Source organism: Etheostoma spectabile, chromosome 3, assembly GCF_008692095.1.
Source record: "Etheostoma spectabile isolate EspeVRDwgs_2016 chromosome 3, UIUC_Espe_1.0, whole genome shotgun sequence".
In the NCBI taxonomy this organism is placed as follows: Eukaryota; Metazoa; Chordata; class Actinopteri; order Perciformes; family Percidae; genus Etheostoma; species Etheostoma spectabile.
Window position 1 is genome coordinate 2,962,724 of NC_045735.1, and position 18,827 is coordinate 2,981,550.

An 18,827-nucleotide genomic window follows, 5' to 3' on the forward strand; every position below is an offset into this window, starting at 1 on the left:
CCCAGTCGGAGCTGGTTAATGTGGCTTGGGAAAGGGAAGTTTGGGGTCCCCTGCTGGAACTGCTCCCCCCGCAACCCGAGAACGGATAAGCGGACGAAGATGGATGGATGGATGGAGAAGAGAGGGTATGCAGCTGCCTAGAGAAAAAAGCACTGCACCCAGCGTAATTTTTCTGCATTTTCACATCCCTCTCCTGAAGGAGAAGATGCCTTTGCACTTCCTTGAAATCTGAGATTCAATTATAGCCCGGGCAAGCTTCATTAGGTACGTCACTAATTCGTAAACTGTCTAATACACAAAAGCCAGCAAAGAAACCTGAAACCTTCAGCGCAGAGCACACACTTTCAATTCAATATTCACTCTCCTTTTGGTCTTCACCAACTCCTGAGGAAAATATGTGGCTCCTTAGCTGCTAGATGCTCAAGGTCAGGAATGAATTTTCATGCTCAACATTGAAAATATGTCTCACTCAAAACACAGTCAGAAAAAAAGAGCAGAGAAAGAGCAGTGTCATTTTCAACAGTAAGAGCCTGTGTCCTTTCATAAAAGCAGCAGCACAAACACAAGCACACACACAAATGCGCACTTAGTAAGCCATGCTTTCATTACACCACACAAAATAAAGGATGTAGGTTTGTTGAGTACATTTAGAGAAAGTCACCTACAAAGTCAGCTGGGAGGGCAAATAAAAGAGATGGGCTATTGGAATTGAAGAAACAATGAATCAGAAAAGCAACTTCAAGTGGCACCTGCTATGGAGCAGGAGGACCAGGGTGGAGGATTGGAAGGGACAAAGGCTGAGTATTATGCTGCAGTTATAAAGAGCGGGTAAGCTTGTTTGCTTTAAAGGTGTTGTCTGGTTGCACCAGTGGCTATGTATTGCGGGGACGCCCGTGGCCTTTGTTTTCTGACACGAACAGGGAGTGTTGAGATTGAGCTGTGGACACTGATGCGTGACTGAATTACTATTAGATTGGTAGCACTGGGAGAGTCTCTACAGGACACCTGCAACACCAGCTCTATGCCTTAATGCATGAATGTGTGTGGTGGAGTTAAACGGATTTCTGAAAATGGGTTAAGTGCTACAATGTTTGTGTGAATATATAATACATATTTTGCCTTTAATTTACAAGAACTCAGTGTTCGTGGCATGTTACTCTTGTCAGGCTCTAAGAGATCAAACAACATACAGCTAAAACTCTCCAATTATTCTTCCACCATTTAAATGATAGATCCAGTTTATCACAACTTGGGAACATGATCACCAAAAATAAGTCAGATGGGGCAAGAAACATGAAGAGTTAGACAAGTTATGAGCAAATCCCCAGATTAGTCAAATGTAATTGCAAAAGACAAAACAGGCAATTACCTGCACTTTTACACAGTTTTTGCATTTTTGCCACCGTTTCAAGTTAGCTTTACCTCAAATTAAAGTAGTTAAAGAATCTGGATAAACTGTTTAGGCCTGCTTGGTTACAAACTGATTTGCTCATGTAAGTCAGACTGTGATGTTGCCAATTATCTTGGTGCCTATACTTAAAATGTTTGCTGATTCATTTTCTGTTACGACACTTAATATTGCAGATCTAATTGAATATACATTTATTTACATGTTTAATCAAAACAAAAAGGATGTCACATGTGAGTAGGTAAACATTGAGGTGTACATTTGTTTCAGCTTTCCTTTATATTATTTCACCATTATCAGAGTCCAGACATATCCTAGCAGCAATTTGGCCATAAAGATGACTTATTAAAATCAATCATTTTAATCTAAAACCAGGTTCTTAGCACTATGTTGAGCATGTGTAGCACGCCACCCAAATATACATTTCGGATAGACGGGGAAAATCATAGAGCTCAGCAGCATGTTGCGTTGATACCTATCTGTCCACACCTCCATGTGAACCTACCAGGTCGTCAACAATAAAACAGGATTAATTCATACTTCAAACGGAGGAGTAAGTTCATTCATCTGCACACTTAGGACTTGTATTCAACACTTATTAACCCTTTTTGATGTTTGAGCTTGTGCATTCAGCCAGCTCTCTATTATAAAGAAGAAAAGCTGCTGAATGCCCGACGTAGAGCACAGAGAAAGTGGAATCAACTTGTTCAAACAGAGATGGTTTGAGAAGTGTCATTCCCACGGCGAGGTGTGCCAGCGAGCTTTGAAAGAGTGATGAGTCAGGGCAAGCGCCTGGGTATGTTGCCACAGAATTAAACACCAAGTGTGTCCTGTTTGATTTTAGGAGCTCCTTTTCTTAAATTGTCTTGTCTGTCAGCACTTACATACTCCACTTAGAGGCCAGGACAAAGAACTTTCCTGTCATTACTCTGTTGGGATTTTCCTCAATGCTTCAAATGACTGTGTGTGGTGAGATTAGGTGTGATTCAATTGGAACGGGAAGGATATAATATGTTTTAAGAAATATACCACAGAGGGTTAATGCTCTGTCCAGCCCAAAATCTGTCAGGGCCATCTATTTGCATGAAAAAACAAGTTACATTTTTGAGGGGGTTTGCATTCAGTAGCAAAGCTCTTAAAGTCGTGTTGTGTTTTGACTCGCTATGTCCCAACACTTCCAATATTTACACAGATCTGGACCACCAACAGCACAGTGCTTTCACTCCTCCCATTCCACAACACATTACCATGCATATCTGAAAGTCCTTAACTCCAACTTAGCTTTCTGACAGCTTTTAATACCTCACCTTTCACCCTTACTTTGTCAAAAGAAAGGCAATCCATCATTATGAGGAGAGAAAAGCGAGGCATTTAGCGGGAGATGAGTGACAAGTAACATGTCTGATCTATTGAAATATTTGCAGGATTCCCAAATGTAGGAGTGCTAAAGTTTATGTGGGGGAGTTTCCCCACATCTGCAAGTGGCTATATCAAAATCTAATGCAACCCTACTGTCAGACAGAACGTTATTACTGGATGATTATACAAAACCCTGTTCAATGCAAATATTGTTCACATTGATTTTTTTTAAACAATTTAATATGTCAGGTATGGTATTGTTAGGTTAGATCCTGGTTATGATTATGGGAAATAAAGAATGATTGATAAACGTTAACACACTTGGTCAAGTTTAGAAAAAAATGAGAGATCATTATCTTCTGCCAAAATTGTAAAATTTTTTCCACAATTTAAAAATAAACACTGAGACAAGAACACGTCCCAGCCGACAACATGTCCTAGGGCCAAAAAAAAAGAAGAAGTATAATAACATTTTTACAAATACAAATAATTAAACAGGGGAAAGACGGGAAGGAGGGAGACAAAACAACACACGCAGAAACAGACACACAAAGAGACAGGCACAAGACAAGGGTCCAAACACCTGCGCAAATTAGAAGTGCATCGCTGACTCTGTGAGGTCAAGAACTCACAGTCAGCAATGCATTGCCACGTGTCCCGAAACTTCCCTGGGGCGCCATTTATCTGCGCCGTGGACAGTTCCAAATAGACCACATCCAGGTAGGAAAGGGTCCACGTGCGAATAGACAGGTCATGTACTGTTTTCCAACGGGTTGCAATCATCTTCTTAGCAGCTGTACATCCAGCAAACACAGCACGTTTCTGAGTCCCTCAACACACAAAACATATAAAACAAATAACAACAACAGACAAGCCATTGTCACAGAAGGGAGAGAAGGCTAACATTCAAAATAGGTCTGTGATCAAGATTGGATAAGGGCAGCAAAAATGGAACGCTAGTCCATAAATACCTGGTTGCAACAGCAACTGGTTCCACACTAAATTAACAGAATAAACGCATTTTCCGTCAACAGAAACACAAAGCACAAAACACCTTGGAAAGGAAACTCTAGCCTAGCAGTGTCCCATCTAACCTATGGAGAATAGGCCGTGTTAAACTAGGTCGACATACCATTCAGAAACACAGTCTCTGTACTCATATCAGACAACAGTGCGACAAAAATCAAGACCTATATGATCACCTGCGTGGTTGTGTAGTGGAGGACGTTGAAAATCAACGTGCGATTAGTAGTGGTGTTCTTCTTTGGGCTATCACTGTAAATTCGGTGGGCTCTCATAATTGCTATCTGAACATCTGCTAGATTCGGGAACCACTTAGGTTGAGGGCATGAGCGATACTGGACAGCATTAGCACATTCTAGCCCCTCTTTCAGCCCGACGATACGGATGTTGCAACTCCGGTTTTTGTCCTCAAAGTCTGCTAACTTCACCTCCAGCTCCCGAAAAGTGTGGCCATGACTGTCAAGAATACTTGCGCTGTTTTCCACAGCGGTTTTTAGGTTGTTCACATCAGATCTGATAGAGCCAAGGCTTGCAGTCAGAGATGCTAGCTGGGCATGGAGAGCAGTTAGCTTATTGTTGTTTTCGAATCTGACACTGTATCTGCGAAAAGCGTGGCTCTAAGTAGCTTTTCTGTTTCTCCAGCAATGCCTCTGCAGTGGCGTCCGTATCGCCACGTTGGGGTTTGTTCTTATTTGCCATTCAGCTTCAATAACTCTAACAAGCACAAAGTGGTAAAATATTGACGTTGGAACCATATAAAACAACAATTTGACAAATTTAGGTCGGGAGCTACACCTTAAGCCGCCAACTCTGTCCGACAAAATGTTTATCTTTTCCTTCAGCAACTTGCATTCACAACTTATGTGAATATTCAATACTATTTGCCAAACATTTTGAACCTGGCTCAATTTTAGTTGCAACGCCACATCAACTGGCAAGGTACTGCGTTGGCCAATGAAGATACTGTTGTGAAAACTTTGCAGAGTTGTAAAATCCAATATCACACACTATTGTGGCATTTTTTGGCGTACTAGACTAAATCAGTTGGTTTTCAAATGGCTTGCTGGTACCTTAAACAACCCGCCTCCACCACTGCAGACCCGATTGTTGCAGGGCTGTTTATGGTCTGAATCCCATCTAAACCTGGGCTGGGCTGAAAGCTTAGACGTAAATTCTATCTGTTAGGATTGTTGCCATCTTCACAACCAAGCTAGACCTTCAAGGATCTGGTAATTTTCCATCGGATGGAAAGTGGAAGAAGCCAGTGAAGCATTTTCAATGATCTCTACCTTCTTCTTTTCTTTCTTAATGAGACAGATCTGCGAAGAAGAAGACTACAAAGAGAGACAGAAAGACTACAAAGAGCTAATAATTCAAAACGTCCAAGGGAGAGACAGTTCACTTTCTTTTTTGCAGCATACCAGGTTAATGGAGCATTGCTTCAACTAGAGAGGTCATCTCCCCAGACCAAACCCAAGTAGGGTACGAGGGTACGAGAGAGGGCATGAGAGAGGGCACTAGGAAAGGGCACGAGGAAAGGGCACGAGAGAGAGCACAAGGGATGGGCACGAGGGAAGGACAGACGGGACAGGCCTAGACAGGACCAACACTGGGGTAGGGAGGAATACAGGGACGGAGACAGTAACAGGGACTGAGACAAACACAGAGACAGAGACAAACACGGAGACAGAGACGAGTACGGAAACGGGCACGGTGACGGGAATGTTGACGGGAACAAAGACGGACATGGAGACAGGAACAGGCCTGGGGCCAGGGGAACTAGAACTAGGGGACCCTTAGGAACTGGGACCCGGGAACCCTGAGGAACTGGGGCCTGGGAGACCCCGAGGGGAACCCCAGGAACCAGGACCAGAGGGACCCCCGTAACCAGGGCCCGGGAGAACTAGGTAACTGGGACCTGGGGAACCTTTGGAACTGGGACCAGGGGGACCCCAAGGGAAACCACGGAACCAGGACCAGAGGAAACTTGGGAACTGGGTCTAGGGGAACTGGTTTCAGGGGAACCCCTGGAAGTGGACCCCAGAGACTAGTGTCGGAAGAACCCCGGGAACCAGTGCCAAGCGGAAGTAGGGGGCAAGACGCCACCTGGGGGGTCAGGGACACCTACCACCAGCTGAGGGCCAGGAACGCCGTCCGCCACCTGGGGACCGGGAACCCCGATCGCCAGCTGGGGGTCAGGGATGCTGGACGCCAACAGGGGAGGGTGTGAGCCAGAAGCCCGCAGGGGGTCAGGTAAGCAGGATGCCAGTTGGGGGTCAGGGACGCTGGACGCCAGCAGGGGGTGAGGTGAGCCAGACCCCTGAGGGGGTCAGGCGAGCAGGACGCCAACTGGGGGTCAGGGGAGCCGCTTGCTGGCCCGGGGTCAGAGGAGCCGCACACCGGCTCAGAGTCAGAGAAACCGTGTGTAGGCCTGGGGTCAGAAGAGCCGCACACCAGCTCAGAATCAGAGGAACCGCGCACCGGCTCAGAGTCAGAGGAACCGCGTGCCGGCCCGAGGTCAGAAGAGCCGCACACAGGCTCAGAGTCAGGGGAGCTGGGTGCCAGCCCAGGGTCAGAAGAACCGCATGCTGGCTCGGGGTCAGAGGAGTAGCACACCGGTTCGGGGTCAGAAGAACCGAGTGCCAGCCTGGGGTCTGGGTCGAAAGAGCAGCATGCTGGCTCAGGGGAACTGGCCCGCGCCGACTCACGGGGACTGGTCCGCGCAGACTCTTGGGAGCTGGTCCGCGCAGACTCTTGGGAGCTGGGCCGCACCGGCTCTTGGGGACTGGTCTGCGCCAGCTCCGGGAGAGGACCGTACTGCTTCTCCACCTCCTCCCAACGCAACATCATGAGGTGCCAGGCTTTGGTGGCAATGTCCGGGTCATGTAAACGGCCGCTGGCTCAAGTGGGTGGAGGAGAGGCTCGAAAACAAACTCCGCTGGGTCCATACTGGTCAGATCGTTCTGTTGTGGTATGGGTAAGTGAGGACCCAAAAGCAGAGAAGGGAAGGCAGGCAGGAGAGAACTTCACAAGGATTTATTTCCACAGAAAACAAAGTAACAAAAACACAGACTCCATCAATGGCAATTCCCAAAATCCCAAAAAACAGGTCCAGGGGGAAGGCAATACAAAAACAGGGTAAATTACACAAAAACTCATGGGAAAGATCTGGAACATCAACATGAACACGCTGACAGGACAAAATGATCTGATAAGAGAAAGGGAAGCACAAACATTAAATACACAAGGTAATGAGGTAACGAGAGGCAGGTGACGAGAGGGCAAGGAAGCAGGTGGAAAACATCAGGTAATCACAAGAGCAGGAAGACACAGGAAGGAAAAATAAAGACAGGACGAGACAAAAACCACACTTCAAAATAGGACCAACAACACAAGACCGGGGATAAAACAAGACAAACACAAGACAGGATAAAAAAAAAAAATTTTAAAAAGGAGAAAAATAACCCAAAGCAAAAACCCCAAATCACAACACTTAGATAAAATCAGCAAAAGACTATTAGAACCAATGCAATTGTTGACCAAATACACTGAAGCACAACTTAATACATATATTGCATACTCTTAAAAAAAAAAAAAAACTTTAAAATAAGGATGGATACATGAATGTACAAAATGATGTACGACTAGACAACAGCTACTAAAAAACTCCAATATAAAACTACAAAAAGAAGTTAAGTAGTTTAATGGATCAGTTTCTTATCTCTATCAGTGTTCCACCATAAATAGGGTTAGGTCGCATAAATGGCTAATTGCCAGTACTTAATGCTCTCCTGCTGAGACCATACGACAATATGCACTACTAAAAAGGCATCAGGCTTTCAGCTGACAAATGGTTGCCACAATCACACTTATAGTATTAACCAGCTTATGGTGGAAGCACACTAAGATCAGCCCAAACAACGGATGTCTATATGAAGATCAGTCAACTTATAAAACCACATAGGCAGATTAGGTGTCTAATTCCTATGACCCTCTAAAACAAATCTGGGTTTATTTGTCCAAGGAGCTCCAAACCTATAACTCAAGCCAAATTCTAACAGCTGCTCCAGTAAACAGATTGCTAAAGACCCTCTACTACCAGATGTCCCGGTCAAACAATCTTTATCAAGCTAAATACGCTTAAAGAAATTAATGTCATTACCTATTCACCTAATGCACCACAACTGCCAAAGTTTATTTTCATTTACAATAATATGTAATGCATTTCGTCATGAACACATCCAGCAAACAATATGAACATTTGTATTTAGATACTTTTTCTAATCTCATCACAAATCTGTGCAAAACCTCACCTGCATGTTTCATTTGACCTAATGGGACATATTGAATGTCCAATTCATTTAATGCTTCTAGCAATTTTCATACATTGTACACCTGGAGTTATTCAGCACAAAAGATGACCTTGTAATTTAATTATTGTTTAATTAGGGAAAGCTGATATTAACAAAGGATCGTAGCAGAGAAAAGTTAAAAATGGATGTTAAATATAATATCTACAAAGAAAACCAAGAAAACGTAAAACAAACCTGTTAGCTAGAGATAGTGCAGATACAATTTGTATATTTTTAAATAAATGCTTGTTGTTTTAAATGAATGCATTTGTATTTTTTTACGTATTTACTAAATTTTATTTGTTTTTGGAAAGGGATACTTGGGAGGAGAAAATGGTTTGGATAGATGGGAGACAATAAATAATAAGTTTTACGTTGTATATAAAATATTTGTAATTTATATCCCAATAAAGATAATGTTGGAAAGTGACATGAAAGGAACAAATATGCAAAAAAAGAACTTGCTCTGTGCCCTGCGTCTGTCTTAAAGAACCGATTAGAGTGGCAGTTTGAGAACGGTGGACAAAGAAACTGTATTCTATTCAGTAGATACCTTTGCTTAAAATGTATGTGCAATCATTTACATGGTAACACAACCAAATAATAAAAAATATTTAGTGCTTTTGTAAGGAGATAAGTAATTAACAGATTGTGAAGTATCAAATTCACAAGTTCACTTATTTCTAAAAGAATATGGACTTAGCTTTTACAACACATTGGAATTATTTGTTGTAAAATGTATTTTCTGTTTAAATGGAACTGCTCAACAGAATTCAATTTTGTTACAAATAAATCACTCAGATGAAAATAATCACCTTTAATATTCACTGGGGCATAAAGATAGCCTTTTATTAAAGGTCACTATAGAAGAGCTTGCAAGGCTCCAATCTCATCTGTGCTATAACAAAGCATATTAAGACACACATGGTGGTGTGTGCGTGCCCTCCTATTATCTGAAATATTAAATGTAATGTCTCCCGCAGTAACTTCATATGATTATGATCCTTGAAGACAGGTGCCAGAGGGATGAGAAGTGACATGTTTTGGCTCGGATGACAAAGCGATAAAAGGATGAGGGGGAGGATTATGACAAATTCAGATTAACAGGTCAAAATGACAGTAATCGATGTTGCAAGTAAAGTTGTTGTGTGTGTGCCATACCCCACGCCAAGAGTGTTGGAGTCTGTTAGGTGGCTGAATGCAGACTGAAGTTTGGGTGGCGATTGCACCCAGACACAATCCAAAGCTTCTCATGCAATATGTTGTCTGTCAATTTCACAGCAGAACAGAAGGAACTTGAAAAGCATCATGCGAAACAGTGAAGGGTGGACCAAAGTGTGTCCTAAACCCCTTGCATCAGAGGGGGGCAAAGATGTGCGTTTGACCGGTCGGCTTAATCTGATTTACAGTGACGATTTGCTCCAGATGGCCAAAATGTTGAGACTATCTCACAAACAAGGCCATTACTGTGTAACGTAATGTTAGATGGGAGTATTTACTGAAATCTAAAATTGCAAGACAAAGCAGAACAGGATGTTCCTGGCCATTGCACATATTTTATACTGTATACTGTGAACTTCATCAATATTTTTGCAAACCCTGCACAAATTAAACTCCCTTCGTTTCACGTCTAAAACAGTTGTATTGCACATACTTGTTTGTTTGCTTGCTTTTTATTGTAATGTATCTAATTGACTGTAGCAGTACTTTGCTTTATTGTTAATTTAACTTTTTTATATTTGTTTATTGTCTACTGTATGCACCTAATACACCAATGCAAATTCCTTGCAAATGCAAACTTGCTTGGCAATAAATCTGATGAGCTAAATATTCCACAAGACCTGAATTTAGTGCAATGATGACACAATTAAAACACCAATGTTTAATTATGTTGCAGTTATATAAATAACAACTATTTTGCAATTATTGTCACAGCAAAAAAAGATAAATGTGCATAAAGGAGAATATAACAGAACTAAGGTCAGCCATGGCAAGATGTTGCTCCTTTACCTGAAGTGTCTAACGATGATTTAGACAGGGTGCATGTCACACCACTGTAGCCCTAATGTAAAATACTTTCTTGTGAACTACTTGTCACTAAATCTAAGCACTTTTATGGCATAAAAATTAAATTTCTTCCTTATTCAACATGTTTTCTTAAAGCGCCCATATGCTTATTTTCAGGTTCATAATTGTATTTTGAGATTGTACCACAATAGGTTTACATGGTTTCATTTTCAAAAAACACCATATTTTTGTTGCACTGCACATCCTGTTGTTGTACTTTGTACTGTGCCTCTGTTCTGTTACCACTGTAAATCAGATTATGGAGGGGTGGACTAGTTATTGATTGAAATATGCCACCTGGCACAACCAATTTAGAAGGGACAAGTGGCAAACAACAAGAAAAAACAGCAGTCTCTTTGATAAACCCACCCTGATAAAACTGCAAGATACATGTCCAGTATACTGCTGTAACTGTGATTTTTTTTTCACATGGATCATGCAGGACATGAATATTAGAACACTGTTATATAGAGATAAAATGCCCCCTTCATATGTCAAATTAGCAACACATTCAAATGTGAGTCTTGCTGTGACTTGATGCTCAGCATCTCTTGTTACGTTGGAGAATACAGTAAGTACAGGATAAGTCCTGGTTATATATACCTTTACCTTCACAGCAATACATTTTTAAAAACCTTATCAGAACCCGGGAAAACTAGGGCTTTCCTTACTAAAGAAATTCTTAGTTAACAAACACCCATATGGTTTTCCTGACAGATTTGCAAAACTGAGTTTCTCCACAAAGAATCATGCAAAAGCATCACTTTAAATCTTATTTTTACCACAGATTTGCCAAAACGGTTTATTCAATAAAAAGTAATTTGGATTAAAAGAGAATTTAATAAAATGACTAAATGACTAAAGAAATCTTAGTCAGCTAACACCAAAATTACCGATTTGTTGACTAACTGACCAAGAGGTGGCAATCCAAGTGCAAACTACAACGAATACGTTTTTCAAGAAATAAGACTTTTTCTTGTTTTAAAAGACAAGTCTGGTGATACTCTATATTTTTCTTTGATAGTAGGATACATTGTTGGTATTTTTCAACAAATACTGAAAAGACCAATACCGACAATGCATGAATTATACTATCAAGTGTTGAGTTTGTGTGTGTATCCAAAACCTGATGCATCTTATTCCTCTGTGCCATAGAGCTCTATTGTTGAAGAAGTCATGCCATTGTGACTTCATGCCCTCCCGCCAAGATCTTACCAACAGAACATGGCACATGCTGTGAAGCAAGAGTGTGACAGTTAAAAAAAAACCTGTGGCAACATTGTGCACTATCTTTCCCACAAACTAGAAATATTCGGAGGATTACAAAAGATAATACACGTGCCGGTCTCCTTGAGCCAACAATAGATGATAAAGGTGGATATCGAACAGACTGGAAAGCTGGGTGATTGTCTGGAAAAGATAGTAGCATGTTCATGCACACACACCTGTCTCATATGTTTATATGTTTGGGTTGCCATAAACCATGACAACCCAAGTCTGATATTAGTAATCAGAGGTGCAGTGCAATGCGCTCTTCTGTGCTTCCACTGGAGCAGTCACCCACTCATAGTCTAATAACCACGGTGTCTGTCCCCCGACTCAGATCGGTTAAATCAAAGGGGAGTTGCAGCCATCTTTGATTCAAGCTTGTTAATTAATCCTAAACCTAAACTAAATTATAACTCGTTTGAAAGCCTTGTTCTTAACCTTCAACATCCATCATGGAAAACGTTAAAGCCAATGATATTTGTTGTTATTTACCGAGCTCCAGGACCATATTCTGAATTTTTATCTGAATTCTCAGAGTTTTTAATCAAGTGTAGTCCTTAAATCAGACAAAATACTTATTGTAGGGGATTTTAATATCCATGTAGACGTTGACAACGAGAGCATTAGCATTGCTTTCAACTCACTGCTAGATTCAATTGGTTTTAGTCAGAGTGTGCATAAGGCCACGTGCATATGATATGATTACTAATACTACAATAATATAAATAATAATTCTATAATTTAATGATTAACGTGGTCCTGCTATACATCCTGCAATGCCCTGTAACTTCGCTGCGCGGTGCAGTGCCCTGCTATCACCTGAACTACTACAACATACTATTTTTAGTCACTGTTCCATTATTTTTTACTGCGAGTATTATTGCCACTATTCATTTCAAACCCAACCGTTAGGTTTGTTCCTAAAAAGGAGTTTTTCCTCGCCACTGTCACACTGTTGCTTGCTCTGGAGGGAACTACTAGAACAGTTGGGTCCTTGTAAATTATATAGTGTTGTCTACACCTACTATATCTGTAAAGTGCCTCGAGATAACTCTTGTTGTGAATTGATACCATAAATAAAACTGTGTTGAATTGAATTGAATCTGAAAGTGTCTAGATACAATCCTAAATGAAGCAGCATCAGCAGTATTCAGAAACCAGTTTCAGACTAACGCATTGAAATGGATTTAACATATGGTTGCAGGTGAATGGATTTCCCAGTTATTCAACCTGTCTTTGCAACCCTTCTCCCAGCCAGGGTGAACGTAGGTTCGACAATGAACAGATGTTTCCATAAAGCTATTATTTATTTTAGCCAACTACCCGAGATTTAAGAGTTACAGAAAGCTGGACAAACAAGAGCAGCACTCACGCAGAAGTAAGCAAAAGAGCTCAGTAAAAAATGCTGTTGGACTCAAATCAAGTAATGGTTTGACCAGATATCAACATGGGTCTCACATGAATGGGTCAAAAAACATTCACACTCAAACATATCTATCCAGAGATAAAAATAAACATTATGGACTATTTCATCTTTGTAGTAAGCAATATTGTTTCACAAGACACACTGTGGGAAGTATTGTGATGCCTTAAAATGCACTCCCAAATTTGAGTTAACCCTTGTGTTGTCTTCCTGTCAGCCATGCACTTGTTGTGATCTGTTTACAAATAGGACTGCACGATATGAGGAAAATATCTAATTGTGATTATTTTTTACTGATATTGCGATTGAAGGGAATGATCATGTTTGTATCATTGTTCTCATTTTCCTTGACTGATATTAAATCTTAAAAAATGTAAATGATTATAGTGTGATTTTTGCAAACATCTGCACCAAACAAAGATGTTTTCTGTAGTGTGTAGGATAGGATGTGTAGGCCGGGACGTCTCTGCAGCACCACAACACTTCATTCAGAATGGTTTGACAGAAATTTTGTTTTTAATAAATATTGCGCCCCTCTCCATATTGCGATATCGATAAAATTGGGCAGCCCTATTTATAAAGCACAAAATAAAAAATGATCACCCAGTTCTGTATTTCAGGTCTTTTTAGCCATCTTCATTCCAATTTACTACCAATAGTTTTACACTTATTTTTAGAATTCATGGTCAATAAACCTCATTTATATGAAATTATATATAAGACTTTAAAACCACCAGAAATTATGAATTATTTTGACTAATAGTTAAGATCTGAGGAAAATATGTTGATGGATAATCATAGACTGTTTCGTGCACGGAACCATCCATGTTGTTTTTGGGCAATATGGTGTAAAGAAACCCATATTTTTTTATATAGAAACTTTTGAAAATGGGTCAAATTTGACCCAAGGACAACGTGAGGGTTATTATACTACGACCAAATGGCTGATTATTCCGTTACAATAAGTAATATGCAAAACCCTGGAAAAGTATAAAGGGGTGTTGATAAATTGGATTGTGGTTTCCGCCAAATAGCTTTCTACATGACACTGTATATGAGCACACTGGGCATGTACTTTTTCACATTTATATACAGTATGTTCATAATGTTTACCTGATCTTGAGCCATGTCTCGAGGGCATTGAATCTCTGCTGCAATTAAAGCTGCAGACAGAAAGGGGCTTTGAGACAAACAGCCTTTGCACTGCAGAAATCTGGTCACAGAGCCCTCCTCGGGATTCCAGATGGCATTATATGCTGCATGAATGAAAAGCAGTGGGAAAGCATGTAACTTAAGAGGAAAAAAAAATGTGCCATAAAAAGGATCAAAGTGAAAGGCAGTGTTAGTGAAGCTACTTTGAAAGCATAGCTTTGCAAGCTACAGTACCAATTACTTCATACTGGAAGAAGTTGAACTGAAGAAGGAGAAATGTAGTTTGGTTAACGAAAGCTACTTATAAAATTTAAACTACTTACAAAAATAAAGATCAAATCGAGAATATACATGTGATACAAACTTATAACAAAATTGTAAGTCCCTTGCCAGCTAAAAATGCTATTCAAATGAGTGTATTGTGAAAAGTGGCCACTTGTTCATACATCAACCAAAAAAAATGTATATGTTGATTAGTCAGACACCTACAGCACCTTCCAGAAAGAAGAGCCCAGGAAGGGGCAGTGTACCAAGCAGGATTACTCAGTGAGCCAGGGAACTTGTAAAAAAGCATGCAGCAACTTCTCTAATAAATGAATAATAATAATCAATACTTGAAGTTTGTGATTTTTATAAAAATTAAATGATTATAATTTTAAAAAATCATTCTTGTCCTTTTATGGCTCAAAATTGGTTGTAGTTTCAGTAGTTCACTACACAACAAATGGTAAAACAGCTATTTGACTACTTGAACCACTATGCAAAGGTAAATGTAGGTGAACTACCTCCAAACTACTGCAAAATCGTGTCAGTTTAAAAAAAGAGGGATGAGAGAAGCCTGTGTATTCATTTTCCAAATTAATTTCTAATCATTTACAGTTATTTATTTATATTTTCATTGTATTCATCATTTAGTCCTTTTTTTTAAATGTCAGTGTTTTTAATCATCATATCTAATTAGTTTTAATGTTGAATGCTCAGTTGCGAGTGTGACGGCATTTGCCTCTTTTGATGCAACATGTAATGCTTAGTACAAGATTTATCGCAACCACGTCTTTAGTACTGTTCATGTCTTATCAAACCAGCGGTCAACGCACCAGTTAAACTGTGATCACGGTAGGGTTGCAGAGCAGTCCTTAGGGCCATCAGTGATGCGAGACTTTGGACTACCAGCAGTGAGTCTGAGCTGTCTGAAATTGATGGCTGATGTGGTGCACACCGGCAGCGGCGGGTCGCTGCTGCAGGACTAAAAGAGTCTTTTCTCAGAACAGCTAGATGGTCTAATTCACAAACAACACGTCGTAGTGTACCTGGAAAACAAAGTCATAAAAGTGAAAATTAATACAAAAATACCAAAATGAATTGCATTCACTTGGACAAACGGTTTGACTCCGATTCTTTAGCCGTGGTAAATAACTTCAAAGTAAAATAAAGATTTCTCAGATATTACCATGTGCCACAGGAAGCAGTTCCTTTTCACACATAGAACAGTAGAGTCCCAGACAGCATGGCTTTTGGTCTTTGACTCTCTGTAAGAAAAAAACAGTCTCAAGCTTTTTTGATGTTTAAATTGCTATGTCCATATTTCAAATCTTTCTTTTTATATCCAAACTTTTAGAAATGTCTGTTGAAAAACATCTTTGAGGAGTTACTGAAAACCTGTTTAAATATGGGCTAGGATTCAGGCAGATTCACAACCCAGACACTGCCCATAAAGTTTTATACTGTGTTGTTTCTAAATGCTTATTTTTATTAAATTTTTATTTTGCTAAACTTTTTTCTTATTTTAGTGGTACTCTTTGGTTGTCTACTGTACTGCTTTGGATGGGATAAGACAATATTTTCACTTTGTTTTTAAGTGTTCACACAGGATTTTACTCATTGCCATCCACTGTTTTCTTTATGTGCTTCTGTGTGCAGGAAACAGACTGAGTGCAAAATCCATCACTGCATGTGAATGACAGCGCTGGTCTGTTTCGACACACATTGGTGTAATTTTAAATATTTTAATACAAAGACTTGCTGATTAGAAATAGGATATCCATTCACTGTGATTTGATAAAGGAAAAAAAGTTTACTTGATATCACTTGACTTGACACTTACCTTTCTTTTTGTAGAGGTATTGTTAAATCTTCTGCGCGTCTGCTTGCAAGATCTCTGAATGTTTATTGCTTGGTTGAAAAAATTGAAGTTAGTTTACATAAATAAAGTAGCTGCAGACCTAGCAACACCAACGCAGTAGAATAAAAAACAATCTATATTATCAAAGATGTTGAACAGCAGTTAAGGAAATATTTCTACATGTTAAAGTAAATAAATTGCCTAACTGATATATATATATATATATAAATATATATTATACATAATAAAAATACACATGGTTTCAAAACAATTAGAATGTAATGTATTAATAATTTAAACATTATTATACGATGTGCTATACTGTAATCCGAGTCCCCAACTCTCTACTGGGTAGCACTTTTTATAAACATGTGTGTGCCAAAGCATTTAAGTAATTCTTTAGTTTCACTCTTCACTATTGACAAATACAGACCAAATCAGGCAAAAGGTAAAGAAAAACGTTTTATATTTATGTAGGGTCCGCTCCAAAGTTTCCCTTTAATAAACTATTGGGGTGAAGGTCTGCAGTTTTGAATGTTGATGGCTGAGCAAATAGATGCTTGACAATGCTAATGCCATATGGGTATTATTCAGATAAATCAAGCATTGGCAATAGACTGTGGCAGGATGAGCTCAAATACATACACTTTGCAACTGTGAGGTTGTCAACAGTGCTACTTCCCAGAGAGGCTGTAATAAAACCAGCTGATTAAGGGGCGCCCTGGTAGCTCACCTGGTGGAGCATGCAGCCCATGTACCAAAGCCCAGTAATTACTGCAGTGGCCAGGGTTTGATTCCAACCCTTTGCTGCATGTCGCCCCTCCCCACACACACCTTTCTGCCTATAGTTGTCAATTAAAGGCAAAAAAAATAATCTTGACACCCCCCTCCCCCCCAAAAAAAACCAAACAAACAGTTGCTTAAACATTAGTCAAGATGTAATTCTGTTTTTCTGCTTTATCTGCCTTACAACGTAAAGGCAACTGGATCCATATTGTAATTAATTTTTGTAATGTACTGCAAACTATAATGTTCAACCATCTCCAGTGTGCTATTCAACAGTGGCACTTGCATGCATTGATTTGTAAAACCTATGATTTAATATTTTAAATAGACTATATAATACCTTTTGGTTTTGTGTGCTGACTTCCTAGACCATCCTCTGCTGGACTAGAAGGACTACACCCTGCTGCTCCAGCTTCTTGAAGACCCCCTATGTCTTCTTTTTTGGGAGTCACAATGTCAAACTCAATCCTTGTGGAACAACCAGGTGTGGTAGGCCCTTTTTTACGAGCTCTGTGTTCCCTCACACCCACAGAGGACTCTCCTGACTCAGTCACACTGTCATTTACCCTTGGTTTCAAGATTAGCTCTGTCTGCTGGCAGGTAATCCAGCTATCATCCTCAACCTCTGGGAAATGTGACTGATAAGCATTCTCTTGAACTATGTCTTTTTTTGAGCTATGTACTCTGACAGGTCTGGCTTTAGATGGTCTGCTCTTCAAACCCGGCTTCATTGCTTTTGACTCATAATCTGGTCTGGCCGTGTCAGTCTTCCTCTGGCTGCTCCTGGTCTCAATCTGATGAAGACAGGCTCTCCCTACACTCTTGGCTTCACAGCATCCACCTGTCAATTAACATTAAGTAACATATTTAGTAAAAGGATGCATCTGGCATGTCATGTTTTCCTGGAACAAACAGGAATGTTGTTGGAAAAGTATTAGAGTAACTGGTGTTTATTCTTTAAATCGGCCTTGGGCAGCATCACAGACTGGCAGCTATAAACAGCAGTGAAAGATGATGAGCTCGAGAACACTACCTGTAATGCTTTAAATGTTTATTGAATGGATGTTAATTTGGATGTTATTTAACACTATTTATTATGCCTGCACAATTCTGGGAAAAATATGAATCATGATTTTTTTTAGCTTAGAATTGATATCACGATTCTCTGCCACATTATTTTTCTCACAAAGTGTAATGTGTAATGTTTATTGCACACATGAACCATGACAAAACAAATCAAATTGGCAGTACCAAACAGATTTTCTTTTGGCACCTGTAGCATGTTGAACATCACCACAAGTCACAAGAGGCTTCAATGAAGAGAAGGGAGAGCACTGCAGCGCTTGGGAGAGCTTTAAAACCTATTTTATACAGTCTATGTTTAAAACTCACGGAAGAAAGTAGTAGCGTATGTGATGCAGTTGGCCCGTAAAATTAAATGACATTTGAAGTCTTAAAAAATTCAGTTATTTAAAAATTAAATCGTGAACAGGGTGAATCAAAATCACAATTTCATAACGATCAATCGTGCAGGCCTGCTATTGATCGTCAAAAGGTGGAAATTATTTCAATTAAGACAATGTTAATTTCACTTTTTTTTTTCCAGTCTGTTTGGTCCAGTTTGTCTTCAAACTGACTACAATCCATCAACAGTGGCAGATGCTGGAGGTTTCAACCATATAACTTCCACTTTTAGTTAATTATTTCATTAATTCTGTGCTGGGCTGCTAACCTAGTCACATACTCGCAATTGCAGCAGTGGTGGTCAGGTCCTGAGCAGTAATCACATTGTAGATGGTAGTTTCTTGTGAGAAATTTACTAAAGGTTAGCCACACACAAGTTTTTTTTTTTTTTTTCATTTTAGC

General features: G+C 39.9%; 1 protein-coding gene and 1 long non-coding RNA gene across 4 annotated transcripts in view; one reads left to right on the forward strand and one right to left on the reverse strand.

Annotated features, from left to right (window-relative positions):
- Positions 1–18,827, reverse strand: part of brip1 (BRCA1 interacting helicase 1) — an 88,537-nt gene that overhangs the window by 22,886 nt on the left and 46,824 nt on the right. For all 3 annotated transcript variants that reach the window (XM_032508254.1, XM_032508257.1, XM_032508253.1), the window contains exons 21-25: positions 17,302–17,802; positions 16,158–16,225; positions 15,504–15,582; positions 15,151–15,363; positions 14,015–14,157 (exon numbers count right to left, since the gene is read on the reverse strand). In XM_032508254.1, the coding sequence (XP_032364145.1) occupies positions 14,015–14,157; positions 15,151–15,363; positions 15,504–15,582; positions 16,158–16,225; positions 17,302–17,802 (1,004 nt within the window). The remainder of the gene's footprint in view (positions 1–14,014; positions 14,158–15,150; positions 15,364–15,503; positions 15,583–16,157; positions 16,226–17,301; positions 17,803–18,827) is intronic.
- Positions 11,691–18,827, forward strand: part of LOC116678337 (uncharacterized) — a 24,326-nt gene continuing 17,189 nt past the window's right edge. The window contains exons 1-2 of the long non-coding RNA XR_004329217.1: positions 11,691–11,832; positions 16,617–16,623. This is a non-coding gene — a long non-coding RNA (uncharacterized LOC116678337). The remainder of the gene's footprint in view (positions 11,833–16,616; positions 16,624–18,827) is intronic.